At 34.9% G+C, this 16,494-nt stretch overlaps 1 protein-coding gene across 5 annotated transcripts in view; it reads right to left on the bottom strand.

Annotated features, from left to right (window-relative positions):
- Positions 1-16,494, bottom strand: part of Il33 (interleukin 33) — a 45,359-nt gene that overhangs the window by 4,111 nt on the left and 24,754 nt on the right. For 2 of the 5 annotated variants that reach the window (XM_048806798.1, XM_048806799.1), the window contains exons 2-7: positions 12,224-12,312; positions 8,740-8,848; positions 3,169-3,294; positions 2,570-2,692; positions 923-1,030; positions 313-363 (exon numbers count right to left, since the gene is read on the bottom strand). In XM_048806798.1, coding sequence (XP_048662755.1) covers positions 313-363; positions 923-1,030; positions 2,570-2,692; positions 3,169-3,294; positions 8,740-8,836 — 505 coding nt within the window. In that variant the 5' untranslated portion in view covers positions 8,837-8,848; positions 12,224-12,312. Of the gene's footprint in view, positions 1-312; positions 364-922; positions 1,031-2,569; positions 2,693-3,168; positions 3,295-8,739; positions 8,849-12,223; positions 12,494-16,494 lie in introns of those variants that run through there. The other 3 variants (XM_015492857.2, XM_048806800.1, XM_048806802.1) reach the window with 3 other exon arrangements.

A 16,494-nucleotide genomic window follows, 5' to 3' on the forward strand; every position in this document is an offset into this window, starting at 1 on the left:
GAATATTGAACCATGTAGATGCTGATAGAGCCACAGTGTAGAAGCTGTGTGTCTGGACAAACTTTGAGCAGAACTGCCATTCCAGTCCTGGGTAAGAGATTTTTATTAAATGCAGCCAAACCTTTATCCTAAGTATTAATCTAGAAAATTAATGTGATGGAATAAATTCTCTAAGAATCTAAGATTTTATTGTGAGTGTGGGTTGGAGAGAGCTTTTTGAAACAATCTTTCTTTCCCATGGAGTATTTTGGATTTATCTTTACTACAAACTTAAGAATTTCAGCACTACAAATACCTAAGCCTCCAAATTACCTGATTCGCTTGAGGGGTATGGAGACTCATAGTAGCGCAGTAATACCTTGTCTGAAAGAGAATGCATAAGATCACTTTTGTGAGATACATTTTTATCAAAAGGTTTCAGTTCCATCATATTCATAACATCTGAGAATATCCTCGCCTTTTTATTATGCATCAACAAAAGCAAACATTTCTCGGTTCTGAGAAGGTCTTAAAATTTGAAGGTCTTAAAATTTGCTCTGACAAATTCAACACAGTTATTATTAAATATTTATGATGTTGATAGCAGTGGTATATTCCTTTTGTTAAAGATTATAATTTATTGATATTAATAAGGCTAGAAAGATCTAGTGGGTAATTTAGCAATAGCAAATACATGTAGCTCCTCCTTCCATAGTTCACAACATGTATACTCTTAATATCTATATTCTTGCATTAAGTAATCCTAATTAAACTTCTGAATCCTTCTCAACGTAGCGATGTTCAGGTGTCCACTGACAATGTATTAGAATGAGCAAATATAAGTAAATCTATTTGCTGTATCTAAATTAATCCATTGTTGATGGTTTGGTAGATTTATTTTTTTAATCATCATTACATAATTTTAGATAAGGAAATATTCTACCTTTTTCTTGGTCTTTTGGCTGGTCTTCAACATTGGTCACATAATTTCCATCCTCCCAAATAAAACGAACATGTTGATTATTGTATGTACTCAGGGAAGCGCAAGATTCTGTGAAAAAAGAAACTCCTATAACAAGTGAAATTCTTGTTTCCATGGGAAATAAAACTTGTTCTTGGGAATAAAACTTGTTACCATGAATAATTCTTTTGACAAACTGTTTTTGAAGTGTGTCCTCAAAATTTTTTTTCTTTGCAATTTGAGCTACATTTTGTCATTAGTTGTGAATAGATGAAAGCCTTTGGCACAAAGCTTTATGTAGCTCAAAGGCTGAGGTGTAACACCTGGATGGGATTAAAAGTGCTTGGTCTCCTGAATAAATGCCGCAGGAGCACCTAGAATGTTTATGGGAGGGTTTGGTGGGGAGAAAGAAGCTGAAAAAGTGATGGGAATTACCTGAAGAAACCTTCATTTTTTGGTTTCCCATGGTCTAGGGAACTGTGGGAAAGAAGGGACTTTATTTTGATAGACATAGGTAAATGAATGCCCATCTACAAAATGTGGTTACTTAGAGAATTTTATAGTCCAGGGGAATTCAGATATAATCACAGTTCTCTCCTTTAAGCTAAATAACAGAGATACTTAGAGCAATTTTCCTAACATTTTTTAATGTCACAGCACACATAGAAAATGATAATATACTTTTATATACCTTTATTTTATTTATTTTTATGTGGTGCTAAGGATTGAACCCAGGGCTTCGTATGTGCTAGGTGAGTGCTCTACCACTAAGCCATAACCCCAGCCCAAAAATGATAATATTTTTAAAGCGTGCAGGGATAAACTGGTTCAGATTTAGGGGGTACTGATATAGGGCCTGCAGAGGGAAAAAAATCACTGTATCTTCTTTATGTAACAGAATTATACTAAAAAATATACAAAATATAAAAGAGATTGCTAAAAATTGAATTTATATGTGAACTTGTAAAGCAAAGTGATTTAAAGACCCTTAGTGAGAAACTTCAGTATTACTTTTGTGAACTTAATATGTTTTTATCAGGAATAATGCTTTAAGTGGCAACATGTAATTACTTATCAAGTTTCCTGAATGATGATTCATTCACTTCTTCCCCCAACCCACTTTGGTGCTGGGTATTGGACCAGGGCCTTGCACATGCTAGACAAGTACTCAACCACTAAGCTACATCCCTAGTCCCTCTTCACTTCCTGATAGTTACCAGCAATTTGAATTTATGTGCAAGTAGGTGATAAAATTGAAAACCATTGTAACTTTAAAATATATTATGTTGAAATTATATTTCAAAAAATAATAGATCTTCCTTTCCTTTCATGGACAAAATGTTGAATTTGGGGGAATAATAGATATTTTTCTTTCAAAGGACAATGTATTTCCAGTGGGAATAACATATATAGGATTCCAAATAATGACAAGCATCTCAAAATCATGATGATGTGCTAACTATAGAATACACAAGCATTGTTAGATCAGTTACACCTGTTTGGATACCACTAAATGGGCATATCGGCATCAAACAGAGGTTCTTGATACATATGAAAACAAATTTGGAGCTGCCTACTTGTGTCTTACCTCCCTCCTCCCCCCAACACCACCCCTATGACCCATCACACCTCTGATACTTGATGTGTCAAGTGCTCTAGTATTTTCTTGGATCCTAGCTATTTCAAAGATGGAGTGCTCCTTAGCAGGTTGATAGGCAGCAAATAACTGATGTATTTCTTTGTGCTTTCCACCTGTAGGTCAGAAGTTGAACAGGAATGGACCATCAGTCCTCACTCTGCATACATGCCATTTCCTTTTGATGATTCTAAGTCTGCTTGCTGACAGTGGTAAATGATCCCAGGACTTTGGACACCCCATGGTCTGATGGGATTAATACCTCCTGACGTATTTATACCCTAGCAGAGCACACTAGGAGGGAGAAAACTGATCACCTATGGTCTCAACACTCCAAAAGCAATCACTTAGCCCTCTAGTTTGCCCCTTTAAATAAAATTACTTAGAAATATTATAAACTTATTTATATATAATCTTGTATCCTTTATTTTTACTTAATATTATAACATAACTGTATATCCCTCATGCTGTTAAAAACTCTTTATATGCCCCTTTACTCTTTTGGGTGAGGAAGAAATTTATGTATTTAAATGTGGTAAGTGAAGGCAAATAGATACCCATTGCTGTTGCCATGAAACATAGTTTCCCTTACCTGTTTGTTGTGAACAATGTTTGGTGATTTCTTTCCTGAAGTAACAGGCCTTCTTTTTTATGGTAAGGCCAGAGCGTAGCTTCATACAATACACATGGCAGATTTCTTTGGTCTTCTGTTGGGATTCTAAACAATGAAAAATTGTTATGTTTTACTCTGTTCATCTTTATCTTTTTGCAAACCCTAAGTGCAGCAGATGAAAGCAAGTATAGATCCACTGTATTTTACCAGAAATTCTTGGAGCCAATTGTGTTTTAAAATTCAGAGATTTTTTTTAGATTTTAGCATTGTAATATAGAACATATATCATCCATATGTAGTACCTTTAATGGGCTGGTGTAGCACTGTTTAGTCAAAAATTAATTAATCTTACAGTGAAATATTGGAAAATTTACAAAAAGTAAAATAAAGATATTCAGATTGGGACTTAATGGACAAATGAATTCAGATCATATGTTGCTGCCAAATGAATTATGAAAAATTTTAGGTTTTTAGAAAACATTTTGGTTTTCAGAATTCCATATGAGGAATTACAAGCCAACATTTAATAAACATAAATTTTTGCCTAAGAGGAAATACATATGGCTATGTGAAATCTGAGATCTAAAATAGATCTACTTACATAAAATACACTTAATAATTTTGCAGGGATAGCTATATTCTATGAAGGTTATTGACACTAAAATAACTAACATCTTCTAAGTGTCAACAGTGGGCCAAGTACTGTGCTAATTATTTTACATATTTCACTTAATTCTTCATAATAATCTTGCAAGTTAGACATTATTATCCCAATTTTATAGGTGATAATCTGAGGCTTTTAGGAGTCATGTAAAATTGTCCAAATTTACAAGGCTGATGAGAAGTTGTGACTGAGGTGTGTCTAATATAAAAACAACTTTTCTCACCCTACCTCCATTTAAGAAAATGCTACACTATTGTTTGAGGTACTAACAAAGTGCAAATTCAAATCTAAAAAAATTGAAGTAGAAAAGTTAATCGTTATTCAGTAAGTCTTACTTAATTTGGCCAAATAAAAATTTGTGCCAAATTTTAAAAAATCAGTTGGAAATTGGAAATCATAACAACCTCTCAGAGTTACACAGAGTGAAAACTAAAACATGAATCAGGCCAGTTGCCATGGCACATGCCTGTAATCCCAGCAGCTCAGGAGACTGAGGCAGGATGATTGTGAGTTCAAAGCCAGCTGCATCAACAGCAAGGTGCTAAGGAACTCAGTGAGACCCCTCTCTCTAAATAAAATACAAAAAAGGGCTATGAATGTGGCTCAGTGGTTGAGTGCTCCTGAGAGTTCAATCCCCAGTACCCCCCCCCAAAAAAAACCAAACACAAGTCAGATGATCTCAATTTTCAACATTATATAGTAAATGAACCATCAAAAAATTATACTATATAGTTAAATTTCAGTTATTCACAGTAATTCAGAAAAGAAAATAATTCTGACTTTGGGAGCCAATCAAAGATATTTTTCAATTTTCTAGAAGATTTGCCTTCCTAGTAGAATGCTTATAAAGACCTGTGAGTATTTTCACCTGTTTGAACAAGGAATTGGCCACTCCACCATGGAACTCCCTGACTTCTCTTGACAATTCAAAAATATCAGCTACAGTATCTCACATTTATAAAGTACTTTTATAGTTACAAAAATAATTTACAAAGTTAAGTAGTGCCAGAGCCAGCATTGTACTTGCTCTCCTGATAATTTAATACAATATTAACTATACTACATCATGCCTTCAGAGTTTAGAGGCTTAAGACCACACCAAAAAATCTGTTTATTCCTTATATGCTTCTATTTATGTAATAGTTGACATCACATGGGAACATGGTAGTCATCTCTAATATTGAATGTAGACTCTAGGGAAAAATAAATGGGTCTTGGGTAATTTGAAGTAAGGGTCATGACATGTACAAGTATTGTGGAGGTAAAAGAAGAAAAGGGGTTAGGAAGAGAGTTAAATGTATGAATGTGTGGAGCTAACATCTAGTGGGACATTCACTAGTTATAATTCATGGGGAATGTGACTACATTTGAAATATTGTAAATACTTTACCTTGGAAGAATTTGGGAGAAGTTATACTTTGGTGCTCTAGGCAGCTGAAAGTGTGAGGGTCGTGTGGGGGTTATGCAGGAGAGAGTGTTCTACTGGTGTCAGGGAACCAGCTCAAATCTACACAAGGGCTATTACCAATTCCTGTGTCTCCATCCTGCTTGCTCTCTGAGGGTAGAGTCTTAGTGTGACTTTTAAGAAAATTCTCATAGCTAATATCATCATTGTAACAGCATGAGTTCCCTAAGGCAATTCTAGTGAGTACATAGGAAGAGGCCTGGAAATCTTTCTGTAGTTTTGGCGCCATGGTTGACAGATTTGAAAAACTTCATCTTTCATTTCTTCCTCAAATACCTATTTCACTATGCTTTTTTCTCATTGCTTCCTAATCTTGATCTCTGTGGTATTTGACTCTGGAGACCACTTCCTTTCTTGAATCCCTCTGCCCTTATTGCTATGTGACTAAGTACACTGGTTCCCTGTGTTTCTTTCTGATCAGTTTACCTCTGTCTCCTTGTTAGTTCTTCCTCTGCCTAAAATGTCAGTGTACCATATGGTTTTCTCCTTTGCCTTCTCTCACTCTAAACTTTCTTTCCAGGCAATCTTGCTTGTTCCAGTGACTTCAAACATCTGCTTAGTGGCTGATGATTCCGCAAACTGTAACTTTATCTTTTGTCTTTTTCCTGAACTTTCTTCACAGGGCATTTGGAATTAGCTACCTTCAAGCATTTCTGTTTCTATCTATGTATGTCCTCAGGAATGAAATTATGGACATCTTTACCTGGATGACCTATAGCTCTCTCAAGCTAAAATATGCCAGTAATGATGATGAGGATGAGGTTGATTATAAAAATAAAACATCTTTATCTTTCTCTACCCTCAATATATTTCTCCGGAATCCCCTCTCTTGAAAAATAGTACAACTGTCTACCATTATCTGATCAATTCTTAAATCAGAAAGGTGAGAATCAGAAAGTTAGTATCTCCTTCTTTCTTTCCATCCTTCAATTTAGTCAATATGTAATTAAAGCTTATTAATTTCACCTTTCACATATATCTGGATTGTAGTTCTTCCTCTCCATTTTGTTGTCTTAGGTCAGGCCTTCATCATCAGTCCTCTAGATGATACAGTAGACCTCTAATCAGTTTCCATTTCTCTCTTGACACTCATTCTATTTTCACACATCATTCCCCAGTTAAACATTTTCAGTGGTTTCCTCTAGTCCACAGTATAAACTGAAGTTCCTTCACTAACAGAAAAATCTTATATGAATAGATTTAAACTAAAAGGGTTGATCTCTACCTAGTCCTGACTAGCTGTGTCATGCAGGAATATGGGCCCAGTATTTCTAGATCTTTAGATTTTTTGAGAGAACCTATACATATAGATTCTCATGAAAAGTTCCTAATTTTGAAAAGTTGTCTCAATTAAAAATAATACTGTTCAGGCCAATAAATGCTTCTGTAGGCTGTATATGTCCATGAATAAAGGAGGCGAGCTTGTTAGGAAGAGAAAGTACTGATGAATGTTGGGGAACAGAAGCAGGAGAGGAGAAGGACCTGACCTTGGGGAATATCTTCCTGGAAACTGGAAGGGGAGAAGTTTAGAGAGGGTCTTTCCTCCAGGTCATGAAATTCTCTATCATGTTGGCATCAGAGGTGAAATTTTCCAGGGGTGAACTAATGTGTGACTGGCTGTGTGGATGGATATTGAGTTTTATGGCTTGTGAATTGTGAATTGTGTCATATCCAGGTAAACCAAGGGAGTTTGAGAAAGAAATGAAGTAGTGTGTGTGTGTGTGTGTGTGTGTGTGTGTGTGTGTTCTTTGTGGCTTGAGGGCTCAGAGCAGAAGATTATTTAGAAAAATAACGTGACATTTCTTGCACTTTTGAGTTTTGAGAAATGGTTCAGATCTGTCATAAATTGCATAGGTCTCTGTTGAATTTTTTACCAAGTGTTTAAATACCTATTATTGTAGTATGGTACTGAGTTGATATTATTGGAAAGGAAATTTTCTTAAGGGATGATAAAAATGTGTTGTATTGCAAAGTCATATTTTGGGATTATCTTTATCACTGTCCTCTGGTGCAGATAAGTAGTTCCTGAACTCATAAAAGAGGAGTTACATTTTAACTTTGGTATCAATACCAGAAACTCTAATAAACCCTACTCCCTCATTCCTATATCTGTAAAGAACCCTTATTTCCTGGGATACAAAAAATACTTTCTTTATTAAGAAGGAATTCGGGGACATGGAGTAACTGTTTTTGCACAAAGCATTTCAACTTAGTAAAGTGATTAATTTAATAATGATTTTTTGGCCAAAACTAGTGTCAAATTAGTGTCTTCCCTGGTTACCAAAAAATAGTGTGCATGGGCCAGACCCTCATGGAGGACAGAAGAGGACAGAAATGATATTCCTTAACACTGTTGTCTCTTCTAGCCTTAAAGGTGTTAATGGAAAGGGTGAGGAGCATAAAGGATAATGATATGCCAGTTGCCGTTATCATTCCTTATCCTCCGTTTTTTCTCCAGCCCACCAGGGTTCTGTTAACTCTCTTATGTTACTGTTTCCATGTGAAAAAATGAGTGTATAAATTTACATGATTCATTCTTAGGTAGATAATTTTAAAAATATATATGTTTTAGTTGTAGGTGAACACAATACCTTTATTTTATTTATATGTGATGCTGAGGATCGAACCCAGGGCTCAACACATGTTAGGCGAGCACTCCATCCCTGAGCCACAACCCCAGCCCTTAGGTAGATAATTTTAAGGGTTAAATAGGCATAGAGCCCTTCTATCTCAGAGATGTGGCTATTATTTGACTATATTTCCTTTTTATCTTATTCCAAACTCTCTTAGTTTTTTAAAAATATTTTTTAGTTATAGATGGATGCAATATCTTTGTTTTGTTTATTCATTTTTATGTGGTGCTGAGGATTGAACTCACTGCCTTAAATGTGTGAGGCAAGTGCTCTGCCACTGAGCCACAAATCCAGCCCCTAAACTCTCTTAGTTTTAACTACATAAACATGAGTTTCATTTGGTCGATTCTGCTTCATCTGAGGACTGCATTATTCAAATATCTTCACTTGTTATTCTCTCCTTCATCAGTATTTGCAAGTCAAGACCACATGGTACACCAATTGTCTTCAGTATTTGTTGAATGAAAATAGATTAGTTTAGAATTTTGTTTTTTAATTAGGAAAAGGTTTGGGGATTTGGTAGCAAAAGGTGTGGGGACAATAAAAGGATCAACATAGAAGGCTATAATTTATATTATTCATAAGTTTAAATTATCTGGGCTATTCCTATCTCATGATGTATTAAATAAGCAAAAGTTGGCTGTCATATCTATGAGCCATCCTTTTTAAAATTTTAATTCTTTTATTCTTAGAAGCTTTTGGCAAGGTAACATGTAATCATTGGAATAATAAAGATTTGACACCAGATAAAAATAGTGTAATATAATCAAGAATGCTTAAGTCCTTACCTCTTATCTTGCAGGGTTTTACCAAGGTTCTATCTGCTGTGCTGCTCAGCTTTGCTGAGGAGATTTTGGGGGTTGAATACTTCATTTTAGGCTTCATTCTTTCAGATTTCTGTTGAATTAAGATATAATATTAGTTCAACTTTCTTAACTTGAAAACAATCAAGAACCATGACTAACTCAATATAAAATTGATAACCACATTTTTAAAATTAAGTAAAATTTGAACAAGTATTCTAATTATACTTTTATACTGGAATATAGCCATAAAACAGAGAGAACTGCAAAGAAATTTAAACTTTAGTTATGTTTATTATTAGTGGTAATACCAGTATTGAAATTCTGAGATTGTTTAGTTATACTGTAGTACATAAAAAATAGAAGACATATTGATGCTATATGGTTTTCATTGTAGGGGAAAGGAGATACAAATATAAAATTAAAGAAGCCCAAGAAAAAACCCTATAAATATTAAAACTTAATCAATAAACCAACTCCCAGCAATAAATGTGTGCCCATATCTTAGTTTCTAAATATTTCTGCCAGAAGAAATCTCAAGATCTACTCCAGATCTGAGACTGGGAAAATAGTAGTAAACATGGAACATTCTTTGTGCCAGAAAGCATTATTGTTTCAAAAGCATACATGAGCTGCCTTGAAGTCTTTCCCACTGGCCAAATTTGGCATTATTTGAATATCAAAAAGAATAATGATGGTAATTGACTATAAGCATTTAACTCATTAGGTTCCACGTTTTCAGCTCTGTGAATATTTCAACAAAATCAACATAGGTGCATTAAAATAGGTTGGAAGTCACAATCTAGATCTCACACACACACACACACACACACACACACATATATATATTCCTTATATATACTTCTGTATATATGAAATATATTTTTTCAAACACTTTAATCATTCACCTATTACTTTTACCAAAATAATAGAACTCTAAAAACATAATTGTTTCAAAAGTTACCAAAAGTTGTATATTCATTGCTTAATTTGTTTTCATAAGTGTCCCACATCTGGAATGATGGGACTTGATGGGTTAATAAGAAACCCACAAATGTATGGCATTTCTTGACAATGAATGAATAGAAAGGGATCTATTCATTACAGAAGGAATGATAAAACTAGAAAAATCACCATCTTGCAGCTTCCAACTTAATACTTAGTTCAGGAAAGGATTACCAATGGATGTTATACCTTGAACAAGCTGGATTGCATTGTCATATTGAAAGAATATGGAATTCTCCATCATAAATTGTGGAAAGCTTTTTATTCTTTCAATATGATACTACAAGCTGGCTTCATAATCAAGGTATGGCAGTATTGTGGTTTCTGGAAGAGTAGGACTTCTCCAGTTGACTTTGCCTGAAATTCTGCCAATGATTATTGATTTTTTTTTAAAGCATTGAACTCCTATTTTGTTACATTTAAAAAAAAAACCCCACAAATTAGCTAAGAAGTGGGTATAATTTAAACCTTTTCTAAACTTCAGGTGTATCAGCTCTTCTAGCTGAGTAAGAGAGGAGTCTCTGGGTTAGAGGATTCTTTAGAGGATAAACATCATACACCTTTGTTTTTGTCTGTAGATAACTCTACACAGGTTGAAATTCCAAATTATCTTCTCTAGGTGGAGCTAGAATCTTATATGCAAGTTGCTTATTTATAGTCAGTCCCCTTGAGCAAAATCCTCAAAGGAAGACTCCCTGTTATGCCCCTCAACTTTGTCTTGGAGTGGATATTATCCTTACACTGCTTGAGGACATCAGATAAATCCTACTTCTTTCTCTGATTCTCCCACCTTTATTGATCGAGAATGCTAAGAAGCAGAGAACCTTATAGTTGTAGTCCCTCACCCTACAAATGAGTAGATTGAGATTCTGGAAGATGCCTTGCCTAGGCTCACAAAAACAGCTGTGAGCATAATCTAGTCTATTGACTACCATCTTAATGTGAGCACTTCTCCATTCTGTCTCCTTCCATCCCCATCCTATGGCCCCTCCCTCTTCAAAATGTAGTGGGGGTAGTCAGGGGAAAGAACTGGGAATTTCACTTAAAACACCCAGCTTTTCTTCTACACAAGCAGTTGTCCAACTTCTTTGAAATAATAAATTTCTGAATATGGGATGTGAAACTGAAGAAGCTGTATCTATACTCAAAATCCTGCAGACTGTTTGACCTTGGCTGAATAGAACATCCTGATTGTAGAAATATGGGAATTTTGTAGTTTGAAAGCCAAAATTATCTTGGGCTATCTTAGATTATTTAGATAAGTAGTCATTCACTTTAACCTCTGTATCTGACATAATATGCTCACCACTATTATGTAAACTTCTCAAACTATGTTGTTAAGCTTAGAAGACCTCTAGCCTCTACCAACCCCAAAGCTAAGAATGCTATAACATAATGATATCCATAGGAAAGATATCCCTGCTTTGCTATGGCCTGCCTACCTAACACCGACACTGATTCATTTGTTGAATGTATTAGTTTGTAAAACTCTTTGTTCTTTGGCTGTAAAGTTTATGTAACCCCTTTCACTTTGGAACATGTAATTTCAGGTAATCTGGGCCATGTTCACTCATATTTGGCTCAGAATAAATGTCTTTCTTATTTCCTTTTAAATAGGGTTGAATTTTACATTAACAGTAGCTAGTTTATGACATAATACATGGAATAGTACAGGTTAGGTAATCCTATTATAGTTAAATTTTAAATTACACAGAAAATAGTTGAAATAGTATCCTGCACACAGTAGGTATTGAGGTCACACTTTATTAACATGAAGACTGCATCGCTATGATAATTTTTGTTTGTTTTCTCTTTTATCCAAAGCTACACATGCCCTAGGGAAAAATTATCCTGGTCATTAAAAAAAGTATCCTGGTCATTAAAAAAATTTGCATTTTCAAATAAAACTTTGTGTTCCAATCTGTATCCTATCTCTTAGAGAACCAGAGCTCAAATTAGTATCATGAAGATGTTGGTAGTCCTTCATTGAAGAAAATCAATAGCTATCTTTATTGACCTAATTGTTTTCAGTAATTAGTTGATATCATAACATTTTTTCCCACCACTATTATTCCTCTGGACTAGCGAGAGAACACCTTTGGAAGAATTCTATTCTAAATCATCATTAGCTTGCATAGTTTAACAAGAAGCTGGAAAACACTGCATTTATGATGAACACAGAGAAAGTCAACACCTTTTTAGAGTTACATAAACCAAAGTATAATCCAGAAATATTTTCAAATGCTGTTCTGAAAAATAACCTACAAACCTTTTACTTTGCTAAGTATGATAACTATTTTTATACTATTTTCACTTTCTTCAGACTCAAATTTGCTCTTTCTTTATTCTCTTTTTAATGTTAGTATTTCAGAACATATTGCAATATAAACACCATAGGTTCTTTTTTGCTGCTTTTTCCAGTAACAGACAACAAATATTCTTGCACACTGGTTATAATACTCACCTAAATCGTAAATGTGAAGGGCTACTCTCAGCTGATGTGGTTTCCTGTAGTCAGCACTTGGTAATAGTTAACGAAGTTACATTCCAATTCTACTTAAATATACACACAGGCATGGATTATGCAATATTAGGTGACGGCACTTGATGAATGAGGCAAAGCAAATAGAAGTGGTTGAATAAATTACAATGTGTGGGAATAAATCTTTTTCCTACAGCCAAATCCTATAGAGAGCTTTCAGATTATTGTAGCTATAGCATTTCCAAAGAGTTATGCTTGATTAATTATTAATTTTTATAACCTCCAAGATGTGAACTCTAGGTAGTGTCTCTTCTAGAATACAGAGTATACAAGGGCACAGACAGTTTAATTGACTTTCTATTTTCTATAGAAAGTTGAAAACAAGTAATTTTTTTCTAACTACAAAAATGATGTATTTGTACTTGGAAAATGTATAAATAACAGGAAATCATATATGCTGTGAATCTTGACATTTGTTTTTCAATGTTAACATATATACAACTATTATTAGATAAAAATAGTGCCATACTGCAAATATTTTATAAGCTGTTTTTTTCTGCTAACACTATATCATGAGCATTTCCACATGTCACAAATGTTCTTTTAAAAGTAACATTCTAAATAACCTTCAATCATATAAATATTTTAACTAGTCCTTTCTTGATTAACATGTTGGCAAGTTCAGGCTTTTCTTTTCTTTCCTTCCTTCTGTCTATCCATCCATTCCTTTGTTTCTTTTTTCTGCTAACATCAGTGTTGCAACCACTAGTGTGTGTGTGTGTGTGTGTGTGTGTGTGAGAGAGAGAGAGAGAGAGAGAGAGAGAGAGAGAGAGAGAGATTCTTGGAAAATATTTTTTAAAAAAATTTTTAATTTGTAGGTGGAAACAATACCTTTATTTTATTCATTTACTTTTATGTGGTGCTGAGGAATGAACCTAGTGCCTCAGACATGCCAGGAAAGTGTTCTGTCACTGAGCTACAACCATAGCCCCTTGGAAAATATTTTTAAGTTCATTGGTAGAATAAATTCCTAATCAGAGAATTGCTAGATTAAAGGGTACATAGTTTGATAGATGTTACCTATTGACTTACAAAATTTGTATTGGTTTATATTTTGTTAACAGTTCAGGAGTGTTCTTTTCCCCATCCCTGAAGAAGCAATGGCTGCCATCACCTTTAACATGTTTACCTTTCTAAAGAGTAGAAAATATCTTATAGTTTTGAATTTTATTTTTTATTTAGTGAAGTTAAACATTTATAAAAAACATATGTGTTGTCTATTTCTGAAAATTATTCATAGGACTCTTTTTAAATCAAGAAATTAAATTCTTGTCCATGGTATATGTTAGAATATTTTCCCCAGTGCCATTTATCTTCAGACTTTGTTAGTGACATGTTTTGTCCATAAATATGTTTTCAGATATTATATGAAAATATTTAATCAATTTAACCAAGTGAGAAACATCATTTAGAGTATGTTTTATGAATATAATTTTTTTTTACTGTGGGAAACACCATCCAAAGAAAGGAAATAAGGAGAAGAAAGGAAAGAAGACCAGACAGGTGGCCAATTAAAATAGTCCAGGCAAAATGCAGTGAGGACAGTTAGGACAATGTTAGTTGGACTAATAAGAAGGCATTAAAGGTGAATGAGTGCTGCAAGCACTTCATAGAGTCTTTGGTGTGAGAAAGGGCTTCGCATTTCCCAGTTCCAGCTCCACTGAGTCAGGTAGCTGCTTAACAATTAAGCCAGGATTAGAACTAGATTCTCCTCGTGGCTCAGGGATATGTCCATCACAGTGTCTCCATAGCTTTTTTTGTATGAGGATGTGCCAGCTATGTACTGAGTAAAAGGGAAATCAGGGTAGTGAAGGGATGTGAAGATGGGGCCAGTGGTTAATGATAGGTGACTGACTCAGGTGAGGAATTCATGGGTAGAAACAGGAAGGAAGTGAGTTAGATATGGGGCACATAGAGTTTTGAGGTACTTTGAAAGAACTATTAGGAAATTTCAGCAGGGGGCTGGAATTGGGTTGGAGGAGACTAGAATTAACTATGTGGATTTGCTCTTCAATTGTGAAAGCATGATAGTTGCTGGTGTGGGAATAAATGAGATTGGCTTGGCTAAGTGTGGAACAGGAAGAGAAAGCTGTGGAGAGATGGAACTCTGGAGATCTTACATTTGAAGGATAAAGATAGGAAAAAGAGTCAGAAAAGAAAACCAGAAAGAGAAGCAGAGAAATGAAGAGATGAAGGGAGAACACTGTCTCAAAACAACATAAATATCTGGCATTGAGTGGTAGAGCTATGATGGGAATCACAAAACAACTACAGTAGACTGTCTAGACAGGAGGAGGAGGAAGTGAAACTTTTTCAAGAAGTATGCAAATAAAGAAAAAAAAATGAGAGAGAGAGAGAAAAAAAAAGGAGGGTATCGCGAGAGAATAGTGTGGAGCATGGGAGATTCTGCTTACTACCTAGATATCTTGAGAGAGTTATTTGATGTTTCTAAAGCCACAGTTTCATAAAGATTTAATGCAATTCCTATTAAAATTCCAATGATGTTCTTCATAGAAATAGAAAAATTCATTTGAAAAAATAAAAGGCCCAGAATAGCCAAAGCAATCCTTAGCAAAAAAAGTGATGCAGGAGGCATCACAATACCAAACCTTAAATTATACTACAGAGCTACAGTAAAACAAAACAAAACAAAACAACAACAACTATAACAACAAAAAACCCAGCATGGTATTGGCAAAAAAAAACCAACACAAAGACCAATGGAACAGAATAGAAGGCACATAAATGCAGTTATCTCATACTAGACACAGGTGTCATTAATATACATTGGAGGAAAGGTAGCCTCTTTAACAAATGGTGCTGAGAAAACTAGAAATTCTTATGTAGTTGAATGAATTTGAAGCTGTATCTCTCACCCTGCACAAAACTACTCTCAAAGTGGATCAAGGACCACAGACTCTGCACCTACTAGAAGAAAAAGTAGGATCAACTTTCCACCATATTGGCTTAAGAACCGACTTCCTTAATAAGGAAGATATGCCCGATTCATTCTATTGTCTTTATATTTCCATTCCTCCCTTCCCTTCATTTTCCTCCTAAAGCATGAGAAATAAAACCAATAATCAATAAGGGGGACAGTGTCAAACTAAAAGACTTCTTTATAGCAAAGAAAACCATCAAGAATGTGAACAGAAAGCCTACAGAAAAGGAGAAAATCTTTACCACCAGCATCTCAGACAGAGTATTAATCTCTAGCATATACATAGTACTCAAAAAACTTAACACCAAAAATAAACTGAATAGCCCAATCAATAAATGGCCTAGGGATTGGGGCTGGGGCTCAGTGGTAGCGTACTTGCCTGGCATGTGTTAGGCCTTGGGTTTGATTCTCAGCACCGCATATAAATACATAAATAAAATAAAAGTCTATCAACAACTAAAATAAATAAATGGCCTAAACAACTTAACAAGCCACAGAAGAAGAAATACAAATGGTCAAAATATATATGAAAAAATGTTCAATATCTCTAGCAATTAAAGAAATGCAAATCAAAACTACACAGATATTCCCAGCCAGAATGGCAATATTCAAGAGTAGAAGTAACAATAAATGTTGGCAAGGATGTGGGGGAAAATGTTCACTTATACATTGCTGGTGGAACTGAGCCACTCTGAAAAGCAATATGGAGATTCCTTAGAAAACTTGGAATGGAATCACCGTTTGACCCCACAGAACTACATAGGGCTTAAAGTCAGTATACTACAGTGATGCAGCCACTTCAACATTTATAGCAGCTCAATTCACAATAGCTAAGCAATGGAACCAACCTAGGTGCCCTACAACAGATGAATGGATAAAAAACAATGAGGTATATATACACAATGGAATATTATTACTCAGCCATAAAGAAGAATGAAATTATGGCATTCTCCGGTAAATGAATGGAAATGGAGAATATAATGTTAAATGATATAAGCCAATCACAAACAACCAGAGGTGTAGAGAGAGGTGACTTGGACCATGGTCTTTGACTACCTCATAGATGTGGCTGTGCTTTGCCCTGGGAATGTTCTGTGCAAAGGTGCAGGACAAGATGAGATTGCCCAGTAGTTATGGTAATGCTCTGCCTGAGAAAGTTCTGTGCAAAGGTATAGAACAATAACAGTCTTGACCTTGAGCTCAGACACCAGCTGCCAGGGATAGAGAATTCTGAGCATAACAAGATAACCAC

The sequence above is a fragment of the Marmota marmota genome, unplaced genomic scaffold (assembly GCF_001458135.2).
Source record: "Marmota marmota marmota unplaced genomic scaffold, marMar, whole genome shotgun sequence".
Classification (NCBI taxonomy): domain Eukaryota; kingdom Metazoa; phylum Chordata; class Mammalia; order Rodentia; family Sciuridae; genus Marmota; species Marmota marmota.